Genomic DNA, 24,295 nt, shown 5'->3' with positions numbered 1-24,295 from the left:
GTAACATCCTGTTCCGAGGACGATAGGACGACGGTCCATACGTTGAAAAGGACTAACATGTCAACTACAGAACTAAGCCAACCTTAGTGTGAGCTTTGGTTGTGAATGGTATAAACTTTGAACTCTTACTCACTAAAGAAGTGAGACATCCTAGTCGTTGAGTTAGCAACAGCAGCTGTAAATGTGGGCTCGGAAACGACGGACAGAGTATCCCATCTACCACACAACAACGACACTACAATGTTTCACGTTCACCACCAGAAACACTCTTCAAAGGACAAAGGACTCTGTTGGGCAACACGGCCTTCCATCAATCTACCCAGCGCTGCTCAGAGTAAATATTTATTGCATTTTCCTTTTCCAAATGGGCGGTAAATTAGAATGCATAAGATACTGTGTTTACGATAGCAGTGCTTCTCCCTTCGTTCCCCAGTCTTCCCGCTCTTTCACTCAAACCCAACCCCCCTTTCCTAACCAGCCATGTCGGTTCCATTCACCAGGGACGTTTTCCTTTATGACATAATTTGTAATCAATGTATGATTCATTCTGTGTATATGTAATTCTGTGTGATTAGTTAGGTATTTAGTAAATAAGTAATTAAACCCAATTTTGTATTGCTGATTCAACTTGTTAGCCAGGGTTTGCGAACCAAGAATTTACAACTTTCAGATGAGACTGAAATAAGGTGACGATTAATATTGACTGCTATTGATGTAAAATATTACTAGGTCTTTAAGAGTTTATTCGGAAAATAACAGCTCTATAAATATTATTTTGTGGTGCCCCAACTTTCTAGTTAATTACATTTACATGATTAGCTCAATCAGGTAATATTAATTACAGAGAAAGGCTTTTATAGAATAGCATGTCAAATCACTTAATCCGGTATAGCCAAAGAAACAACACCACTCGATGGTGTTTTCTGTGCTCACCATCACTCATTTAGATGGTATAATGGATGACATCCAGTGTCTACTATGATGTGTGCATACTTATTTTGACTTAATAAAAACATTTCTGAGGGGAAATACTGGAATAACATCAGTCTATAGATTAATTAGCTATTTATACTGTTATTTGTTAACAAAAACATGACATTTGTGGAATTCTGAGCTTACGGTATAACTGACCCAGTTTTGTAATTCATCACACAGGTATGAAAATATGCATGTGTGTTTCCAAATATAGTTTTATATTCTGAGTAAATGTATTGAATTATTATTGAATCTGTAAGTGCACTTTGAGAAAGCCACTGAGTGTTGTAATTAGTGTAATTAGTCTCCTGTCACCTGACCTATTATAGGGATTCAAGTTCAATATAATTCTGCTAGAATACAGAAGAGCAATGACTCATTCCAGGCTCATATTAGTTTGTTGTTAATGGCGTGAATGTGAGAGAGAGAGCAATAGTGTATGTGTGGAAGGCAGAAGAGAGGGATTAGGGAAAATAGCATGGTGTTATTTTTGTCTAGAAAATCTCTAAACGTCAGCCTTAGAGTTTCAAAGGCTGTTAGATATATTGTTGTAGCCTCAGCCTGCAGAGTGCTCAAGTGTGTTTGTCCAATAAGCACCCTCAATGCTGTCAAGTATGCTCTTCCCTTACAAAAAACAATTTGCGGTTTCATATTTGCAGTTTGAAATGAAATAAAAGCTTGCTGTAGTCATGAGACAAAGCAATTAACCTCTACTTCTACACAGCGTTATAACTTGAGTGGCTCATTAGAACACCACAGCATCATGTTCATCTCAGATAAAAAATAAAAGATTCTGTGCATGTGACGTGCCACACAGCCCACTTCTCTGTCAGCCCACGTGCCAGGCCTGTGTGTGTGTGTGTGTACACGAGGATGAAAAAGTGTGTGTGTGTATGTAAGGGCAGGCTGATGCAGGCTGCTTCTCTACACGCTTAAGCATTTGTCTTTGATAGTCCACACGGTGCTGTTGGTCCCACTTTATTCAGTATCTCTAAAACCATGTATTTACATGGTAATTACATAGTCATATTACATAATACATCATTGTGGTTTGCGTAGTAAAAAATAGACGTCTCTTGTTGGAATGACATCAGAGGGGACAATCATCCAGAAAGAATAATCATCTTCACTTCGATGCGGTTGAGTTAGTTGGAATGCAGTGCATATCCCAAGGTGACAAACACATTTAATAGAGCAGTTAGCATGCATGGCTGACCTTTAACTGTAGATGAGAGGACATTCTGTCTAAGGCTGTCAATTATGAAAAAGTTAAGTGTACTTTTAGTTTGTCTGTGTAGCAGTCAGTTGGACAATGAAGTAGATATGTACTGTGTGATGACTCCCCCCTGCTCCCCACCTTTCCCCGAGTACACACTGAGGGACACCATTAGCCCACAGAGAGTGACATGATAAATACAAGGTTGTCTGAAACCAGCTCATACTTAGCACACTTCGCTAGCCTCCCTGTGAAACGCTCGCCCTAAAGTTATGAGTGTGTGTGTGTGAATGTGGGTGTGCATATGCACCAATGTTACCATCTGAAAATGAGGTAAAGGACAGCTTCTACCAGTCACTAGATGAGACCCTTCACCACATCCCCAGGAATGACTAGATCTTTCTGCTGGGTGACTTCAACTCTAGGGCGGGACAGACCAACAGGAATTGGAGTGAAGTGCTGAGAAAGTTGGCCAGGTCAAATGAGAACAGCATGAGACTGCTAACTCTGTGCCGAGCATGATCTCATCTTCACTAATACCTTGTTCAAGCAGAAGAACAAATATAAATCATCATAGATGCACCCACGCGCCAAACAGTGGCACCTAATCGACTACGTCATAGTGAGACGTTCTGACACTAATGTCCTTTGATGATAAACGCAAATCCAACAGTCACCCCTGGTGAGACAAAACCGTGACTCGTCAGTGAAGAACACTTTTTACCAGTCCTGTCTGGTACAGCGATGGTGGAATTGTGCCCATAGGCAACGTTGTTGCCGGTGATGTCTGGTGAGGACCTGCCTTACAACAGGCCTACAAGCCCTCAGTCCATCCTCTCTCAGTCTATTGCGGACAGTCTGAGCACTGATGGAGGGGGCGGCAGGTATCCTGAGGGAGGGGGTGGCAGCTAGCTTAGTGGTTAGAGTGTTGGACTAGAAACCAGAAGCTTGCAAGATTGAATCCCCGAGCTGACAAGGTACAAATCTGTAATTCTGCCCCTGAACAAGGCAGTTAGCCCACTGTTCCTAGGCCGTCATTGAAAATAAGAATTTGTTCTTAACTGACTTGCCTAGTTAAATAAAGGTAAAATAAATACAAAATGGAGGGATTGTGCGTTCCTGGTGTAACTCGGGCAGTTGTTGTTGTCATCCTGTACCTGTCCCACAGGTGTGATGTTCGGATGTACCGATCCTGTACAGGTGTTGTTACACGTGGTCTGTCACTGTGAGGACGATCAGCTGTCTGTCCTGTCTTCCTGTAGCGCTGTCTTAGGCGTCTCACAGTACGGACATTGTAATTTATTGCCCTGGCCACATCTGCAGTCCTCATGCCTCCTTGCAGCATGCCTAAGGCACGTTCACGACAATGAGCAGGGACCCTGGGTATCTGTCTTTTGGTGTTTTTCAGAGTCGGTTGAAAGGCCTCTTTAGTGTCCTACGTTTTCATAACTATGACCCACCGTCTGTGTCTTAATGACTGTGTCTTAACGACCGTTCCACAGGTGCATGTTCATTAATTGTTTATGGTTCATTGAACAAGCATGGGAACCAGTGTGTAAACCCTTTACAATGAAGATCTGTGAAGATCTGTTCGATTTTTTTAAATTATCTTTGAAAGACAGGGTCTTGATGAAGGAATGTTTCTTTTTTTGCTGAGTTTACATGCACAATTTCTACAACTCAGCTGAAGCTAACTATGGCCCTAGAAGTCACTCCATCATGCTGATGGTCTGACTCTCTTGAAAGACCAAAAACAGATCCTGATGAGGTGGGCTGAACACTTTGAAGCACTACTCAATCAGCATTCTCCTACAGACCACTCCATCCTGGAAGAACTCCCTGTCCGTCCACCCATTCAAGGCCTCAACCATTTGCCAACCTTCCAAGAGGTGTTATAAGCTATTCGTTCGCTCAAGAGCAACAAAACTCCTGGTGCTGACAGCATCCCAGCATAGCTACTTAAGAAGGGAGGTTACTTCATCACCAGAACGCTCCACCAGTACATCACTGAGGTTTGGGACTGGGAGATCGTCTCCCAACAGCGGGATGTAAACATTGCCACCATCTATAAGAACAAGGGTGACAAGTCCATCTGCGTCAACAGCCGTGGGATATCCCTTCTAGTTGTTGCTGGCAAGGTCCTGGCCAAGGTGATGCTACACAGGCTGGTGAACAAGATCACAGAGAAAATGCTGCCAGAGTCACCATGCAGCTTCAGAAAGAAGAGGAGTAAGGTCAACATGATGTTCACGGCACAGCAACTGCAGGACCTTTTCATGTTCTTTGTCGACCTCTCCCAGGCCTTCGACACTGTGAGCAGGGAACTACCATGGGGCATTCTACTCAAAGTTGGCTGTCCAGTCAAATTTGTCAACATCCTTTGCCAGTTCCATGATGGCATGATGGCTCGGGTGGCCATAGGAAGGCAGGAGTCAGTGCCCTTTGGAGTAAGCACCGGTGTGAGGCAGGGGTGTGTGTTTTCACCTGTACTCTACAATATCTTCCTCCTATGTGTCACCCAGCTTCTCCACAAGGAGCTTGAGAACAGAAGTAGGGTAGCAGTGGTTTTCAGGCTGGATGAAAACCTATTCAACATCAGGAGGTTTCCAAGCAACCACCAATGTTTTGACTGAGTGGGTTCTTGACCTGCATATGATAGTAGACTACAGGAAAAGAAGGACAGTGCACGCACCAATGGGGCTGTAGTAGAGCAGGATGAGCGCTTCAAGATCATTTGTGTGCACATCACCAACAATCTATCATGGTCCAAACATACTAAGGCAGTTGTGAAGAGGGCACGACAAAGCCTATTCCCCCTCAGGAGACTGAAAAGATTTGGCATGGGTCCTCTGATCCTCAAACAGTTCTACAGCTGCACCATCGAGAGCAACCTGACTGGTTGCATCACTGCCTGGTATGGTAACTGCTCTGCCTCCGAACGCAAGGCCGGTACCGGTACCCTCTGTATATAGCCTCACTATTGTTATTTTACTGCTGCTATTTAAATATTTGTTACTTTTACTTCTTATTTTCTACTTAACACTTTTTTTCTTAAATCCTGCATTGTTGGTTAAGGGCTTGTAAGTAAACATTTCACTGTAAGGTCTACACCTGTTGTATTTGATTTGAGTATGCTGATGACTGTTATTCTTGTCGCCCACACTCCGGAAGACTTTCAGTCCATCCTTGTAGTGGTGGTGAAGGTCTATAGTTGGATGGGACTATCTATCAACACCAGGTGGTCTGCCAATGAAGATCCAACCCTCCACCCACCATGCCTGTCTTCACCATTGAACACAAATCACTGGCAATAGTCCCGTTTTAAATACCTGGGCAGCATCCACTCAGAATCAACCTCAAAATGCAAAACAGGATCAAACAAGGGTCAGCTGCATTCAGGAATCTCAGGTGCAAGGTCTTCCAAAACAGGGATCTCCACCTCCACACCAAAGTCGCCGTCTATCAAGCCGTCTGGATAACCTCACTTCTTTACAGCTGTGAAGACTGGGTCACTTACAGTTGCCCCAACAAGCAGCTTGAGCAATTCCACATAAGATGCCTTTAGCACATGCTGCCAGCACAGTGCTGGCTTGGGCATGTCATTAGAATGTTTGTTTCAGGAGCGCTTGACGCAGAAGATCCTGTATGGCCAGCTACACCTTAGCCGGCGGTCTAGAGGGTAGATGAAGTGATACAAGGACCAGTTGAAAACGTTGTTGAAGAAGTGCAAAATCAAACCAACAGACCTGGAGAAAGATGCTGCTGAGTTTTCCACCTGTCCGGGAGCTCTGCCAGAGCGGTGTACAGAGGTGGGAGGAAGAGAGGAGCACAAAGAAGCAGCGAAAACAGCTCAGGAGACATACAACCATGCCCCCGCCAACACAGACTGCACATTGTCCTACCTGCAATAAAGTTTGTGGATCTCAGATTGGACTCTACAGTCACCAAAGACTTCACAAAGGACTACTATAACGTGTGTGTGCATGCGTGTGTGAATGTGGGTATGCTATTTTTAAATAAATCAAATCAAATTGTATTGGTCACATACACATATTTAGCAGATGTTATTGTGGGTGTAGCGAAATGCTTGTGTTCCTAGCTCCAACAGTGCAGTAGTATCTAACAACTCACAACAATACACACAAATCTAAAAGTAAAAGAATGGAATTAAGAAATATGTAAAAAATTAGATTGAGCAATGTCGGAGTGGAATTGACCAAAATACAGTAAAATAGAATATAGTATATACATATGAGATGAGTAAAGCAGTATGTAAACATTATTTAAACATGATTAAAGTGACTAGTGTATATATATCTCATATGTATATTTTATATTCTATACTATTCTAAGGTATCTTAGTCACTTTTAATAATGGTTGCATATCTTTTATTAATCAACTCATACGTATAGTATATTCTATACTATTATACACTGTCTTAGTCCGTTCCACTGTGACATCACTCGTCCATACAGTTGAAGTCGGAAGTTTACATAGACCTTAGCCAAATACATTTAAACTCAGTTTTTCACAATTCCTGACATTTTTAATCCAAGTAAAAAATCCCTGTCTTAGGTCAGTTAGGATCACTACTTTATTTTAAGAATGTGAAGTGTCAGCATTATAGTAGATAGAAATAAAAGTTGGAATAAATCATCCTTTCATCACATTCCCAGTGGGTCAGAAGTTTTCATACACTCAATTAGTATTTGGTAGCATTGCCTTTAAATTGTTTATCTTGGGTCAAACGTTTCAGGTAACCTTCCACAGGTTTGTAGGTCTCCTTGCTCGCACATGCTTTTTCAAAATCTGTCCGCAGATTTTTTATAGGATTGAGGTCAGAGATTTGTGATGGCCACTCCAATACCTTGACTTTGTTGTCTTTAAGCAATTTTGCCACAACTTTGGAAGTATGCTTGGGGTCATTGTCCATTTGGAAGACCCATTTGCGACCAAGCTTTAACTTCCTGACTGATGTCTTGAGATGTTGCATCAATATATCCACATAATAATTTTTCTGCATCATGATGCCATCTATTTTGTGAAGTGCACCATTCCTGCCTGCAGCAAAGCACCCCCACAACATGATGCTGCCACCCCTGTGCTTCACGGTTGGGATGGTGTTCTTTGGCTTGCAAGCCTCCCCCTTTTTCCTCCAAACATATCGATGGTCATTATGGCCAAAGAGTTCTATTTTTGTTTCATCAGACCAGAGGACGTTTCTGAAAGAAGTACGATCTTTGTACCCATGTGCAGTTGCAAACTGGCGGTTTTGGAGCAGTGGCTTCTTCCTTGCTGAGCGGCCTTTCAGGTTATGTCGATATTGAACTTGTTTTACTGTGGATATAGATACTTTTGTACCTGTTTCCTCCAGCATCTTCACAAGGTCTTTTGCTGTTGTTCTGGGATTGATTTGCACTTTTTGCCCCAAAGTAAGATCCTCTCTAGGAGACAGAATGTGTCCTGTAGGCATTTCGAAATGTTGAGTTGCAATGGTACAATGTTTTTCCAGTGCAAGTACTACAGCCAATGTGTTGGTAGAACTTCAGTAGCGTTTTACTCAAATTTGCTTTGTTAAAATCCTCAGCTACAATAAATATGGCCTCAGGATATGTGGTTTCCAGTTTGCACAACGTCCAGCGTAGTTCTTTGAGTGCCGTCGTGCAATCGGCTTGTGGGGGAATATACACAGCTGTGTCTATAACCGAAGAGAATTCTCTTGGTAGGTAATACGGTTGGCATTTGATTGCGAGGTATTCTAGGCTTGGTGAACAAAAAGGACTTGAGTTTCTGTATGTTATCACAATCACACCATGAGTAGTTAATCATGAAACATACACCCCCGCCTTTCTTCTTCCCAGAGAGTTCTTTATTCCTGTCTAGGCGATGTACTGAGAACCCAGCTGGCTTTAAGGACTGGGACAGTATATCCCGAGAGAGCCATGTTTCCGTGAAACAGAGTATGTTACAATCCCTGATGTCTCTCTGGAAGGGGATCCTAGCCCTGAGCTCGTCTACTTTATTATCCAGAGACTGAACATTAGCGAGTAATACACTCGGAAGTGGTGGAAGGTGTGCACGCCTCCTGAGTCCGATTAGAAGTCCACTCTGAATACCTCTTCTCCGTCGGTGGTGTTTTAGAGCAGCCTCTGGAATAAGTTCAATTGCCCCGGGGGGTACGAACAACGGATCCAATTCGGGAAAGTCATATTCCTGGTCGTAATGCTGGTGAGTCCCAAAGTTCTTTCCGGCTGTTTGTAATAACACAAAAACAAATCTGGGGTAATAATGTAAGAAATAACAGACAAAAAAATTAAATATTGCAAAGTTGCTTTGGAGCTAGAAGCAGAGCTGACCTATCTGTCAGTGCCATCTTGTTAGAGACAACATAACTGTAATGCCTTCAATAAGAAGAAATATCCCTGTCCATTTCTATATGATTACTCTTGGTGCAATGGAGAGATGTACTGTAAAAGGCACAGCAGAGAGACTTTAACATGATTATAGTAATTTTGTGCCAGTCAGATGTGTTATTCAACATGTTGCACTTATTTTCTTAAGGTCTGTCTGGTCTATTCCCTGGCTTAGAATGTGTGTAAGTCCCAAGAGCTAGACTAAGATCAGTAGTCTGTTTTAACTAATCTTCATAGACCATATTTCATATTTGGGAGAGAGTGAGTGAAAGATTAAAAAGAGAGAGGGGGGAGAGAGAATTTTATGTGGAATAAGACATGCTGCTTCTACTTTTTTGTAGAACTTGTCTGAAAGCCCCAGTCAGGTTCCAGCTTTCTAAATGTCCTCCTAAAAGTGAGATACTGGTGTGAATGCGTCCCAGGGCGTTCTGCTCACAGGAGAAGCTCAACCTTGTTCCCTCTCAAAGGCTGTGGTGTGTTGTACACAATGCTCCTTGCTAGACTTTCTTATTTGCATTATATGGAATTATGTTTGAATAGTTTCAGAAGTAGCACAGCGCTGTCATGCCGGATTACTTAGTGTCATGTTTTTGCAAGGCCTTTTGAGGCGGAGCACACTCTAGTAGGACTGAGCTATCAGCTCTGATGCAGACACTGTCACCTTTCAGATTAGTCTTCAGATTCCCATCTCTCCCCATCATAGCGTCTTGACATTTAGTTAGGAGGCAGAAACACAGAGTAGAAAAACCTTAATACCTGACAGAAAAAAAATCTAATTTCTTGCCTGACAATGAAAAGGAATCCCAAGTAAATATGAGTGGATCATGTTGTAAGATGAAAGCCCATTTCCCTTGATCAAAGCTAAGCAGAAAAGGTTACACATCTGAAGTGTCCTGTTTTGATTTCAAAGATTTGTTGGGGTGTTTCCGTACCCTTTTAGGATGCAGACAACATAACTGTAATACTTTCAAGAGAGCGCATTTAATGATCAGGATGCTTATTTGATGAAAGGAGACAGTAATGTCAGGCATCACATTCAACCACATCTCCATTTGTAAAGCACAGGAAACTCTTTTGGGGTAAAGGTATTGAAAAATGCTTCAAAATAAATGGACATTACTTGTCATTCCTTACATGTGATGAGCCCATCTAATTTGTTTGTAAATTATTTATTGACATTTCAAATGGAATTAAACATCTACAATAACTAGCTGCATGACCAGCCCTGTTGTTTAATTTTACAGGCTGAAATTCCCAAAATCACAAATTGTAAGTATTACTGTATGCAAGAACCTCAGTAAATTCCATTCTAAAAGAGTCCTTTGGGATTTTCAGTGGATATACAGTAATACCATATTACTTATACAGTGTGCTAAATGACCAAGCCCAGTCATGAGAGGACAGCTAGGTATTTTATATTGCCATGATTGGTTTTATGGCCTAAAAGGAACTCATGTCAAATTGTGTGACACCATCCTCAGTGAGGGTTTTTAGCCAGCTAATCCGTGTTGTGCAGTGCTTTAAACTCAGACACTTCTCGGAGGACGATGGGGCCTTCTGCCATTGTTGCCTGAAATCAAAGCACAGCCCGCCATGCTCCTGCTGAAATCCTCCCAAAATTGACAACATTAGAATACCATCAAACTCTCACTGACTGCCTTTGAAATTTCTGTCACTGTTCCCTGCACACTTTGCAGGCTGTAAAGAACTGTGTGTGTTATTGAAATACATGTGGATGAAATGAACACATCTGTCATGCTTTGGGTTAGCAATGATAGTTGAATATATAAATAGTGGTTTGTTTCCCATGAGTGTATTGTGGACTGTCTCATACTCTACTGCGCATTTCTCCAGCATGGGGAAGCCTTGCCTCTCTTCCTTTCCTCTGTGTTGTCAGTCCATAGCCAGAGTGAGTGTGTGATTGTGGCCAGAGGGGAATTTAAAGTGGCTGTGGTGGAGAGAACGATGAAAAGGCCCCACGACAGAGTTGAAAAGGTTAAGAGCATTGAACGACTACTTTGATAGATATGATTCCTAATGGTTTTGTAGGCACACAGCACTAACTGTAGGGTTTTCCAATTTCAGATGGTCCTGAGGTGTTGAGAGTATAGTCTGAGAGCAGGAGGTCCAGTTCAGCTTGCACACCATAGCTTCACACAACAAAGAAGAGAAACACTGCTGAGAGCCTGGTACAAGTTTCATCTATGTTTGAGAAACACTTCCTTCTATCTCCTTTATTTCCTGTCCTCAGCCAAGAGGCAATGGTGTAATTATGTCAGCATTCACAGATCCCCCAACATTAAGTACAGACTAAGACAGGAGGAGAAAGAGAGAGGGGAGAAAGAGAGGGAGGAGAGAGAGAGAAAAAAAAGAGAGGTAGAGGGAGGTAGAGAGAGACAGGGATTGAAATAAATGTGCGATGAGCAGTTTTTATAGATACACAGCCATTGTGTTCTGCTGTGCCCCCCGTTCCTCATAATAACAGTAATTATAATGACAGGGATGATGGCAGGCAAGTGTGGGCTTGTTAGTGTCACAGTGATCAGTGGGAGTACCAGAAAAGAACAACGCTTCACATGTAACTCTAACTGTCCATCAGTCCCTTCTGTCAATGTACTGTCAGTGTCAGTGTGCCAAACAGGCCCCGCTCACTGTCTTCCTCACCAGACCTGCCGTAGTCTGCCCTGCTAACATGTCCCACTGTGGGACTGCTAGCCGCCTGCCTGGGTTAGAAGGAGGTTTCTTACAAGCTACCTGGACCAGAAAGTGTTTTTCCAATGTCATACAGGAAACATGTGGGAAACTCAGCTAGGCTGCGAGTGTGTGTGTGTGTGTGTGTGCGTGTGTGTGTGTGTGTGTGTGTGTGTGTGTGTGTGTGTGTGTGTGTCGTCTGGTCACCCATCAGGGATTATTTATGAGCGTTTTAGTTAATTTCCTTCCACACAGCCTCTTCCTTGTTAAACACTGCCTCCCTCCATATAGAACTGCCTTTTATGGCCCGCTGCACATCATAGTGTCTGGTGTTTGTATGGACAGCTCTGTGTGTTTTGTGTGTGTAGTCTGCATACATGGCTTTCTCTCTCTTTCTCTCTGTGTGAGTATGTGCATGTGTGAATGCATATTTGGCTTTTAATCATATTTACAGATAGCAATTGTGTGTTGATGATCCTACCAACCTCTTAACCCCTCACTTTATACAGTATATACTGAATTAAAACAGAGGTTTGGAACTCGATTTGTTAATGGTCTAATAACTAATTTACTGCTTGGTGATGTCAGCCGAAACTCTACGCATGCAAAACCTGCGTATATTTTATTTTCAACCAGTACACTTTTAAAGTCTTACAGTGCCTTGCGAAAGTATTCGGCCCCCTTGAACTTTGCGACCTTTTGCCACATTTCAGGTTTCAAACATAAAGATATAAAACTGTATTTTTTTTGTGAAGAATCAGCCATAATTGCTTGTTATTCCACTCTCTCAGGCATTGGTGCCATCCAAATAATTGGATGCTTTATTGAACATACATATCCCTGCAATCCAGCAATAGCCTTCTGCAACGGTGAAGACTAGAATTAGATGATGCTTCCTTTAGATTTCTCAAGCACTCAAGACCAATTAAGAAACACTAATGTTGGAAACAGAGTAAACTCACAAATATACAGTGCCATTCAAATGTTTGGACACACCTACTCATTCAAGGGTTGTTCTTTATTTGTAATATTTTCTACATTGTAGAATAATAGTGAAGACATCAAAACTATGAATTAACACATATGGAATCATGTATTATCCAAACAAGTATTAAACAAATCAAAATACAGTGCCTTGGGAAAGTATTCGGCCCCCTTGAACTTTGCGACCTTTTGCCACATTTCAGGCTTCAAACATAAAGATATAAAACTGTATTTTTTTGTGAAGAATCAACAACAAGTGGGACACAATCATGAAGTGGAACAACATTTATTGGATATTTCAAACTTTTTTAACAAATCAAAAACTGAAAAATTGGGCATCCATCCAACCATGTATATCCCATAAATCATCATGATTTTCAAACAATTATGATCTCAAAGCGAATCAGAACATGTAATAATGAAGTGTTATATAAGTTATTCTTCACCCCCATAGCTAGAATGTGGTGAGTCTAGAATCCAGAGGGAGGTCTTTTCACCCCACCATCTCCCTCTAGGGCTCCTCGCAGTGGAATGGGGTAGGGTGGATGAGAGAAGGGTACTTGTTGGGCCAAGGAGGGGAGTGTGGTAAAGTAAGATAAGGATAGGATCAACACGATCAGGGAGGATAAACCATGGTGGAGTGCCGGTATCTCTCTCAGTCAGAACACAAAGGCCTTTTACACATGTGTCCATGCATACACACACTCACACATGCATGCACACTCACACAAATTATTTTTTTACCACTCCATTTCCTTGTACAGACATGGAATTGCAGCAGGAGGATGGTGATGGTACAGGCTGGAGAATGATGAGGGATGTGGAGGGAAATTGAGGCAAAGCACATGACGGTGATAAAAGCTGATTGAAGTATTAATTATCTCTATTGCAGTGTCACTTTGGTGTTATTATCACAAGTATGTGGTGAATTTTCAAAACTCTTAGTACAAAACTCAAAACTGGTAACACTTGTAACACAGCAAGTATTGCATTCAAATCATTTTATTGTACATTCATCTTTCACCACACAGCATTGGTCCAAAATATGTTTTCTGTGAAATACCATTAGAACATTGCAAAACACAGCATGCATAGCAATGATATCTTTCCAGTTAATTCAACAGCAAAAAATGCAAGACAAATATTAAAAAATTGCCCTTTGAATGTAATATGCTACACTACCGTAAACTTTCCACATTAGTCAATACACTTGCTCTACCCATAAACATTTCTATAATTTCTATCCCATGTTTGATCAAAGGTGTGATCATTAAAGACATATTTCACAATCATTGATGCACAAATAAATGTATTGATCAGATATAATTATAGCATAGGTGTACTGAAATCAAATTAAACAAATTAAATTAATGAAAGATACATTACGTTTAACAGGCACTAGTTTGCATCAAGCCCGTCTTGAACATTTGGCCTTAAGTTCTCATCGACATCGCAGTAAATGTCCTTATTGTTCATGCACCTGCAGAAAAGCCTTTTGGCATGGCCAAGCCAAGCCTGACATTGGTTTGGATTGATGTCTTTGCGTGCCTTTTCCATGGCCTGAAGGAGAGTGGTACACTCATGGGGATGGCAATCATAAACCTTTACTGTATAGGGGATGCGTGTTACATACAGTACTTATCTGATCTCGTCAATATCAGATTTGATCAAATTTACTGTGAAGTAAAATCATAATAGTTATCATCATAGTAGAACATTACAATAGGTATTATACTGTATATTGTGGCAGACGGCAGGGAGAGGTGAGGGGAGTGATAATTGAAGGGAGATATCTTGCATCTTGCAGCCCGCTGGCTCCACCCCCGAGCCTTATATAGACTTCCAGACCCAATGAGGCGAGCCTGATCATTAAGCCAGGGAGTGCTTGGGGATAAAATAGGAAACGGCCTGCACAAAGGGGCAGAGAATGGAGAGGGAAGTGTATTTTATGGAGAGTGTGAGAGGAGAGAAATAGCGGTCTGATTACCCCCACTGTGTACCGAACCGGTTTGGCTGAGGACCTGAGTTTTAGGATTACACCTAGAGAACAGAACGGACAACGAGAACGGATTGTGGACTCTGAAATGGTTGGTGAATTCTCCCCAGCATGCAAAACTCCCTAATAAATGATTCATTTGCATTCTATCTGTGCTCCTTGTGTGTGTTTGGTTATTGAATTTGGTGACGTGGAAACCCCACACCCTTGAACCTGCTACAATGTGTTTATACTTTAAAAACAGACATGTTCATTATGTAGTTCTCAATCTGTACTAGACACAAGTTTAAACTATATAGGTTTACCAAATGGTTAAGTGATTATCAATTACAGTGCCTAGTTAATGTACACCTAGTGTACAAAACATTAGGAACACCTTTCCATGACTGACCAGGTGAAAGCTAAGATCCCTTATTGATGTCACTTGTTAAAACCACTTCAATCAAATCAAACTTTACTTGTCACATGCAATGATTACAACCGTAAAATGCTTACTTACAAGCCCTTAACTCTATTTCTTGAACTGCATTGTTGGTAAAGAAAATATTTACTAAATAAACAGAAAAGTAACACAAAATATATAAAGGGTTACTGGTATCAAGTCGAGGTAATGTGTACATGTAGGTAGGGGTGAAGTGACTATGCATATATAAACAGCGAGTAGCAGTAGTGTAAAAACAAAAGGAGGGGGGGGGTCAAAGTAAATATTCTGGGTGGCCATTTGATTAATTGTACAGCAGTCTTATGACTTGGGGGTAGAAACTGTTCTCGTCACTGTAGCAAAAAGAACAGTCTATGACTTGGTTGACTGGAGTCTGACAATTTTGGGGGCCTTCCTCTAACATCGCCAAGTATAGAGGTCCTGGATGACAGAAATCTTGGTCCCAGTGATGTACTGGGCCTTACGCACTACCCTCTGTAGCGCCTTGCAATCGGATGCCGAGCAGTTGCCATACCAGGCAGTGATGCAACCGGTCAGGATGCTCTCGATGGTGCAGCTTTAGAACTGTTTGAGGTCTGGGGACCAATGCCAAGACTTTTCAGTCTCCTGAGGGGGAAAAGGAGGTGTAGTGCCCTCTTCACGACTGACTTGGCTTGTTTGGGTCATGATAGTTTGTTGGTGATGTGGACACCAAGGAACTTTATACTCTTGACCCGCTCCACTATAGCCCCACCATTGTGAATGGTGTGTTCGGGCCTCCTTTTCCTGTAGTCCACAATCAGCTCCTTTGTCTTGCTCATGTTGATGGAGATGTTGTTGTCCTGGCACAGGCAAATCATAATGTGTAATAGGAAACATCTGAGAGTCATTAATGTCTCTAGGACGGTCTCTGCCGCCATCTGTTGACAGGTGGAACCATGACAGTCGTAGGTGAACAGGGAGTACAGGAGGGGACTAAGTGCACACCCCTGATTGGCCCACCTTCACCACCTGGGGGCAGCCCTTCAGGAAGTCCAGGATCCAGTTGCAGATCGAGGTATTTGGAGGTATTCATCTGTACATCTGTTGGGGCGGTATTCGAATTGGAGTGAGTCTAGGGTTTCCGGGATGATGGTGTTGATGTGAGCCATGACCAGCATTTCAAAGCACATCATGGCTACCGATGTGAGTGCAATGGGGTGGTAGTCATTCAGGCAGGTTAACTTCGCTTTCTAGGGTACAGGGACTATGATGGTCTGCTTGAAACATGTTGGTAGTACAGACTCGGTCAAGGAGAGGTTGAAAATGTCAGTGAAGACACTTGCCAGTTGGTCCGCACATGCTCTGAGTACACGTCCTGGTAATCCTTCTGGCCCTACGGCCTTGTGAATGTTGACCTGTTTAAAGTTTATGCTCACATCGGCTACGAAGAGCGTGATCACACAGTCGTCTGGAACAGCTGGTGATCTCATGCATGCTTCAGTGTTGCTTGCCTTGAGGCATTTGACTCGTCTGGTAGGCTTGTGTCACTGGTCAGCTCTCAGCTGGTTTTCCCTTTGTAGTCAGTGTAGATGAAGGGGAGGAGACCATTGAGGCATGGATTGTTTATGTGTGCAATTCAGAGGGTGAAAAAGCAAGACAAAAGATTTAAGTGCCTTTGAACCGGGTATGGTAGTAGGTGCCAGGTGCACCGGTTTATGTCAAGAACTGCAACGCTGCTGGATTTTTCATGATCAACAGTTTCCCTTGTGTATCAAGAATTGTCCACCACCCAAAACAAATCCAGCCAACTTACCACAACTGTGGGAAGCATTGGAGTCAACATGGCCCAGCATCTCTGTGGAACGCTTTCAACAACTTGTAGAGTCCATGCCCCGGTGAATTTAGGCATTTCTGAGGGCAAAGGGTGCAAAGGGTTCTTAATGTTTTGTACACTCAGTGTATATGTTTTGATAAATACTGACAGCTGTCAATTTCTATATTTTTACCTCATAAATGTATCAATCTGAAATCAATTTATGTTGGAATATTATATTTGTTAAAACAAAATCCTATGTGGCTGTAAATACTAAATCATTATTCTTCATCAGCCAGTGTGTTTCAATAGGACAAAGTGGAAAGAGTCGCATACTATGTGCTACCATTTGGAATTATGGTGTAGTTTACAATGCACTACTGAAATACCTGTGTTGTGTATTACAAAAGCTGATGAATTTCAGCAAAAAGACAGGCGATACTGTATCAGTTGACAAGTCATGTAGTAAAGGTGATCTTGTACAATGCTGGGTTGGGCAGAAATGGCATACAACAGCGTGCTACGTTTTTACAGTAGCCAACTGCTTTACAATACCCCAATTATGATGATTTGTCCTACGTATGTGCTGTATAAGGATAATGAAACTGTAAGACTGACGTATTACACAACATGCTCACAACCTGCCATTGGATACAAATAATAATCAAAAATTGTTAATGTTATGTTTTATTCGAATACTGTGTGGAAAATGATATTTACCATCTACTATTCTTTCTAACCAGCACTTCAAAAAGAATAGTTTTGAAATGTGTATCTTCTATTTTTTGCTATTGGTTTATAATTAGGGCTAGGCCAGCGGGACAACCGGTCATCAAATTCCGGTGAAATTGGAGGGCGTGCAATTCAAATAAATAATTCAAAAAATGATGGATATTAAACATTTTGGGACATACAAGTGTCTTATATCAGTTAAAAGTCTTGTTCATCTAACTGCATTGTCCGATTTACAAAAGGCTTTAAAGTGAAAGCATGCCATGTGATTGTTTGAGGACGGCGCCCCCACATCAAAATATTATTCAACCAGCATATGCATCATAAAATCACAAATAGCGATTAAATATTCACTTACTTTTTGAAATTCTTCCTCTGATTTGCAATCCAAAGGGTCCCAGCTACAACATGCATGGTTGTTAAGTTAGGGCACAGACTGATTTCCAACTCTGACTCCTAGTACTAAAATTCTTCCTCGTTTTGGAAGAAACAAGCCTGAAACCTTGAATAAAGACTGTTGACATCTAGTGGAAGCCATAGGAATTTCAATCTGGGAGCTGGATTTGGATACAACCCTATATTTTCCATTGGAAGATTCTGGTTGGTTTTTCTTTGGATTTGCTCCTACCATATCTATGGTGTTATAGTCTCAAACATTACTTTAACATTGCTACACACTTCAAAGTGTTTTCTATCCAATGGTACCAATTATAAGCATATCCTGGCTTCCGGGCTTGCGTAACAGGCAGTTTATTTTGGGCACGTCATTCAGACAGGGAGTGGAGAAAAATAGACCCTAGCCTGAAGAAGTTAAGTAGCTTACTGTGATTGCATTAAATTAAAATGGTAAAAAAAGAAACAAATAACTTCTTAGCCAAGAGCAATTTCTCAAGCAACATTTTTGCTAGGGCAGTCTGGGAGTGGTCTGAGTTGAGAGGGCAAAACCAGAAACTAGCTGTTATTGGCAGAGAGGTTTTGAACACTCTTTCTTAATGGTCTATTAACTGATGTCACCAGGCACCACCAAAACAGGTAGACATTTCCAGGTGGTCTTTTCAAACATCTTTTATACTAAAAAGGCATTGGCATAATTTTCACAATTTCACAGTATTATTTCAACCACATTGTGTGGAAATATATATAAAACACAGGAAATCATGTTTTTGACTGCACTGGGCTTTTAACGAGTGAGAACACAATCATATCAATAGTAATGTGAGCATTACATTGTGAAAAGCAATTACTTAATATGAACATGTATTGCAATGTGAACCATGTATTTATAGATGAAAGACTGAATGAAAGACTGAATGAAGACTGTATGATTTTGTGCTGTACTTCAAGTCAATTGAAAATGTGCTTAGAGTTTTGGAACAACTTCCTTTTTGATTATCTGTTTTGAGTTTTGTACTAAGCATTGTGAAAATGTACCACATACTTATGAAAATTGCACCAAAGCGATAAAAAAAATACTTATGTATAAGGAGTAGGAGTAGTAGGTACAGCATTAGCAGATGTGGATGTGTGTATATGTGTCTGCCCATGTGTGTATTTGTAATTGACAGAGAGGGAGCCAAAGTTTAGCTAATTTGAATAGCTACCATGGCAGGTGTCATTCATGTGACGTTGTTCACTCGTAGGGATCACTGCACCCTGGAAGAGACTGCTAATGATCAGAGACAGCACATGTAGATTAGGGAGAGTCCCTGTGATGCACAGGAACGCAATAAAGATATGTGAAGGGACAACCATCTTGCAAAGCTGTCTAAACAGTGTTGGTAACAGCTGTGGTATTTTATTCCTCTTTCTCTCTTTCCCCCCAGTGTTATTTGATGACTGTGTGGGGAACGAGGGCATGGCGTTTGAGGTGTCCCACCCAGACTTCCAAGTGGATGAGGAGATGAACCTGGTGGCCAGACGGGATGTGATGGACAGCGGCACCGTCATGTTCATCCATGGTGTCAATGAGCATGCTGAGGACATGGCACAGGTGGACATTGTAGGAGCTCTACCGCGGTCTCCCCAAACACTCAGGGTGAGTCACTAGCTGTCCAATGGATATCTCTTACTATGAGAGATGCTGATAATTGTCACTATTCAGCATTTAGTACCAACAACATGTTGTTGAGGGTCAGAGGTCATCGTTTTTTAAATTACAGCCTTGTGTCTTTTCATTATATTCATCTACAATATGCATGTATTTAGAGTGACTTCCTCCCGCTGGGATGAGTGGACTTAATTTGGGTTTGGAGAGCTGGTGGTTGATGAAATGACTGTGATATTACCTGCATCTTACTTTTGTCATGCAAGTACTGTTTATAGAAGGGCCCACTGTGCCTACTTCTTTTTACATATTTCACATATTTGTTCCTCTTTGTTCAAAGTAACAAATACAGGTACTTGATTTTTGTCCAAAAATCTACAAAACCAAATGAATCAACTTCACAGTATTCATATAGGCCCACTCCATTCATTACCCCCTCCTCTTACCTTCTAGCCTGTTCCAGTCCCCACCCTCCAGGCCAGCACTAGTGCTGCCAACTTTCCAGGGCCATCTTAGATATTCTGTTATCTCTCCTCCAATCGTTGTTCTTTCCTGCTCGCTGCCCAGGTGTCCCGTTGGTGTCGTTTCTCCGACTCGCGGCCTAATGAGCAGCTCTCTCTCTCCATCTCCATGCATCACACTGCCTTCATTTGTTTTTGCCTTTCCCATCATTTATTTAGTTAGCCAGTCCACTAGTATGTCTTTGGCAGGCCTGGGAGGACATAAGTGAATTAGTAATCTCCATTCTGTGTGTGAGTGGGTAGAGAAGATTTCCTCATGAGTAATGTCACTATATTGTGCTTGTGGGCGAATGCGAAGGCGCTCTGTTTTTTTTTAATTGTTCTTAGTCTACCAATGCAAGTTAAAAGAAGCTCCGCTATATATAATTTCCTTGCCATACATTAACGAGACATTACACATATTGACAAGAATAACTGTTATATAATTATTTTGGGTTGGATGGTTGGATGACAATGGCCAGTTGGATGGCAATGGCCAGTTGGATGGCAATGGCCAGTTGGATGGCAATGGCCAGTTGGATGGCAATGGCCCAATTTTACCTTTTGAACTTTTCTTCAGAATTTTTCTGTTGCAGCCGTGTCAGACCAGCTCCAATCCCAGATCATCCATTGTCCCCTCCCTTTGTTCTGGCTCTTTGATATCTCTCTCTGCTGCTCTACCCAGTGGGTGATATTAGTCTTAATTGCATAGGACACATGAACCTCATGACTTAGGCAAAGAGGGAAAGAAAGAATAGAGAGACAGAGGCGAATATTAGACATAATAAGGTTATATTTGAAGAAGAGAAAGAGAAAAGGATTGAACACAAAAGGGGCAGAAAGACAGGCGGAGAAAAGGGGGAAAAACAGGCAGATGTGACTGCCCAGCTAACATTGCGAGGGAGAGAACATGTTTGTGATGTTACATGTAATGTTCCCTTGATGTTTGAGTATCCAGTTCTGTTTTTTAGGGCAATATTATATGTATGTTAGCAAGAACATTCATGTGTCCAGTTCTGAAGGTTAGGAGAATATTCCATCAACGTTACACAGAACATCGTTGCCATGTTCTCAGAATATTAGATACTAATTTTCTAGACATGTTTCATGGATGTTGCCTGATGATCCCACAGAAATGCCCCCTACCTGAGATTTACTTCAAAGTGAATACCCCCTATTGCTTACACCTATCCAGTTGTTTCAGATCTAAGGAGAAGGGGTCAGGGTTTTCTTCTCGACAGGGCCTAACTATACTGGCACAATAATCGGATTGATCTGAAATAACTGGATAGGTGTAAGCAGCAGGGTGAATGCACTTTGAAGTAAATCTCACCTCTGTTAAAAGTACACTCAAGAAAAACTATTTTATTAAAACATTTATTTCACCTTTATTTTAGCATGGAGTCCCATTGAGATGTTGATCTATTTTGCAAACTGGGATCCCTTTATACTGTGTACAGTGCCTTCAGAAAAAATTCACACCCGTTTACTTGTTCCACATTTGTTGTTTTACAGCTTGAATTTTAATTTAGATGTTGTGTCACTGATCCACACACAATAACCCATAATGTTAAAAAAATAAATACAAATTAATTAGTCAATAAGTATTCAATCCCTTTTGATGTGGACAGCCTAAATAAGTTCAGAAGTATAAACAAATCACATAATAAGTATTGTGTGTAGATGGGCGATATATGTTTCTTAATAATACATTTTGAATTCAGGCTGTAACACAACAAAATGTTGAATAAGTCAAGGGGTATGAATACTTTCTGAAGGCACTGTAAATGAGCATGCACAATGAAATCCTGCATGTCAAAGTGTGTCAAATATGTAGGTTAAGGCCTCCCGGGTGGCGCAGTGGTCTAAGGCACTGCATCGCAGTGCTAGCTGTGCCACCAGAGACTCTGGGTTCGAACTCAGGTAGCCAGCTGCGACCGGGAGGCCCATGGGGCGGCGCACAATTGGCTCAGCATCGTCCGGGTTAGGTAGGGTTTGGCCGGCAGGGATATCCTTGTCTCATCGCACACTAGCGACTCATATGGCGGGCTGGGCGCAGCGCACGCTGTCCAGGACGCTAGGTGTACGGTGTTTCCTCCGACACATTGGTGCGGCTGGCTTCCGGGTTGGATGCGCAATGTGTTAAGAAGCAGTGCGGCTTGGTTGGGTTGTGTTTCGGAGGACGCATGGCTCTCGACCTTCGCCTCTCCAAAGTCTGTGCGGGAGTTGTAGCGATGAGACAAGACAGTAACTACTAACAATTGGATACCACGAAATTGGGTGGGATTTAAAAATATATATATGTAGGTTGAAAACACTGTCCAGTTGTTAAAAACAGTATGTTAAAAGTTTTTCCTTTACCTTGCCAACAGTCAAAGAGCTGTGAATGGATCAGTAGTTAACCAATCAGGGCCGTGATTGGCTTGAACATCAGGTTACATCCTGACAATTGATACACATGCATGTTTTTGCAACATTCCCATTAAACGTGTCTAGAATTGTTATATCATACAGTATGTTCTGAGAACATGGAAGCCATGTTCTGTGTATGTTTCGTGGGATGTTAATGGATTTATCGGAGAACATGGTAACCACGTTCTGGGTAAGTTCTATTTGACATTAAGGGAATGGTCTCTTGGAAACAGTCCTTGAACATCACTGGAACATTCCTATTAAAACGTTAGGTAATGACCTAAAGAGACTCTTAACGGAATGTTCTCAAAATTTGTGGGAACGTTTATTGTTAGCTGGGTGGATGAGTCCTTTATTAATGTCATGTGGTTAAGAGTTCTCATTATTTCACAATCAATTAATTGACAAGGGGCTCTCTGCTTTGAGGAGCAGATATCCACAGAACAAAGTAACAGAACCACCAATCTCACCCCCCCCCCCCCCCTATCATACATTGAATTTCTTCATGATGCAGACTTCAAGATTCAGTCATCATAATTACTCCCCAATTGATCCACCAAACAGGGCTGACTGTCCCCGCCAAATGCCCCAAAGCCTGGAAAAATAGTTTAGTAAGGGTTGTGTTTGGAGTTTGTTTTGGTCGAACAAACTCCACTACACCAATCGGACTAGGCTGACGTCATAGCAATTGATTTTATGTTAGGAACAGAGCTATTTTAGAATGAGAGGAAACATAATTAAATTGAAAAATAGAATTGGGTTCCACATTTTAATGTGACATCCTGTAAACACAATCAATCTCAACCACAGAAAATAACGGTACAAAACTTATTTTCCCTTAAAACCCTTTTCCCATGTTTCTGTTGCCAAGCTGTCATTACTCCAACCCCTCCAATTCTTCGCTAATGCCCAGTGGAAATGTCCCTGGGTGTGTATATTGATATATCAATGGTATAGTTCAGACTTATTGGCATTTGATAATTGATAAGTGCTGTCTGAGTGGAGAGTGTTTTTAATTCCTCAGTGGGGGGAACAGACATTAATGTGGGCTACAGCGGGAGGGAGGCTGCTGATAAATGAATGCCATTACAAGGAAGCTCTGAATTCAAAGAATCATTTTATTTATTTATTTATTTATTTATCTCACCTTTATTTAACCAGGTACCCACTTGAGAACAAGTTCTCATTTTCAACTGCAACCTGGCCAAGATAAAGCGACAAAAACAACACAGAGGTACACATTGGATAAATAAACATACAGTCAATAACACAATAGAAAATCAATCTACAGTGTGTGCAAACGAGGTCAGGAGGTAAGGCAATAATTAGGCCATAATGGCAAAGTAATTACAATTTAGCAATTAACACTGGAGTGATAGATGTGCAGATGAGGATGTGCAAGTAGAAATGCTAGTGTGCAAAAGAACAGGAAAGAAAATATGGGGATGAGGTAGGTAGTTGGTTGGATGGGCTATTTACAGATCAGTAAGCTGCTCTGACAGCCGATGCTTGAAGTTAGTGAGGGAGATATAAGACTCCAGCTTCAATGATTTTTGCAATTTGTTCCAGTCATACGCAGTAGAGAACTGGAAGGAAAGGAGGCCAAAGAGGTGTTGGCTTTGGGGATGACCAGTGAAATATTCCTTCTGGAACGCATGCTACGGGTGTTGCTATGGTGACCAGTGAGCTGAGATAAGGCAGAGCTTTACCAGGCAAAGACTTAAAGATAACCTGGAGCCAGTGGGTTTGTGTAGCGAGGACCAGCCAATGAGAGCATACAGGTCGCAATGGTGGGTAGTATATGTGGCTTTAGTGACTAAATGGATGGCACTGTGATAGACTGCGTCCAATTTGCTGGCTAGAGTGTTGGAGGCTATTTTGTAAATTACATCGCCAAAGACACGGATCGACAGGATTGTCAGTTTTACGAGGGTGTGTTTGGCAGCATGAGTGAAGGAGGCTTTGTTGCGAAATAGGAAGCTGATTCTAGATTTAATTTTGGATTGGAGATGCTTAGAAAGATACACTGCTTCTTTATGCAACCGCTGTGTTAGATTTATTTTTAACGTTACAGAAATCGCACACTATTCCATATGCTGAGACAGCGCTCAGTTC

At 41.7% G+C, this 24,295-nt stretch overlaps 1 protein-coding gene across 4 annotated transcripts in view; it reads left to right on the top strand.

The window, feature by feature from the left end:
• Positions 1-24,295, top strand: part of LOC110520038 (cadherin-13) — a 606,276-nt gene that overhangs the window by 184,748 nt on the left and 397,233 nt on the right. For 3 of the 4 annotated variants that reach the window (XM_036974547.1, XM_036974542.1, XM_036974537.1), the window contains exon 3: positions 19,048-19,259. In XM_036974547.1, coding sequence (XP_036830442.1) covers positions 19,048-19,259 — 212 coding nt within the window. Of the gene's footprint in view, positions 1-14,214; positions 14,368-19,047; positions 19,260-24,295 lie in introns of those variants that run through there. The other variant, XM_036974544.1, reaches the window with a different exon arrangement.

This window comes from Oncorhynchus mykiss, chromosome 1 (genome assembly GCF_013265735.2).
Source record: "Oncorhynchus mykiss isolate Arlee chromosome 1, USDA_OmykA_1.1, whole genome shotgun sequence".
In the NCBI taxonomy this organism is placed as follows: Eukaryota; Metazoa; Chordata; class Actinopteri; order Salmoniformes; family Salmonidae; genus Oncorhynchus; species Oncorhynchus mykiss.
This window is presented reverse-complemented; position numbering and strand designations above follow the sequence as displayed.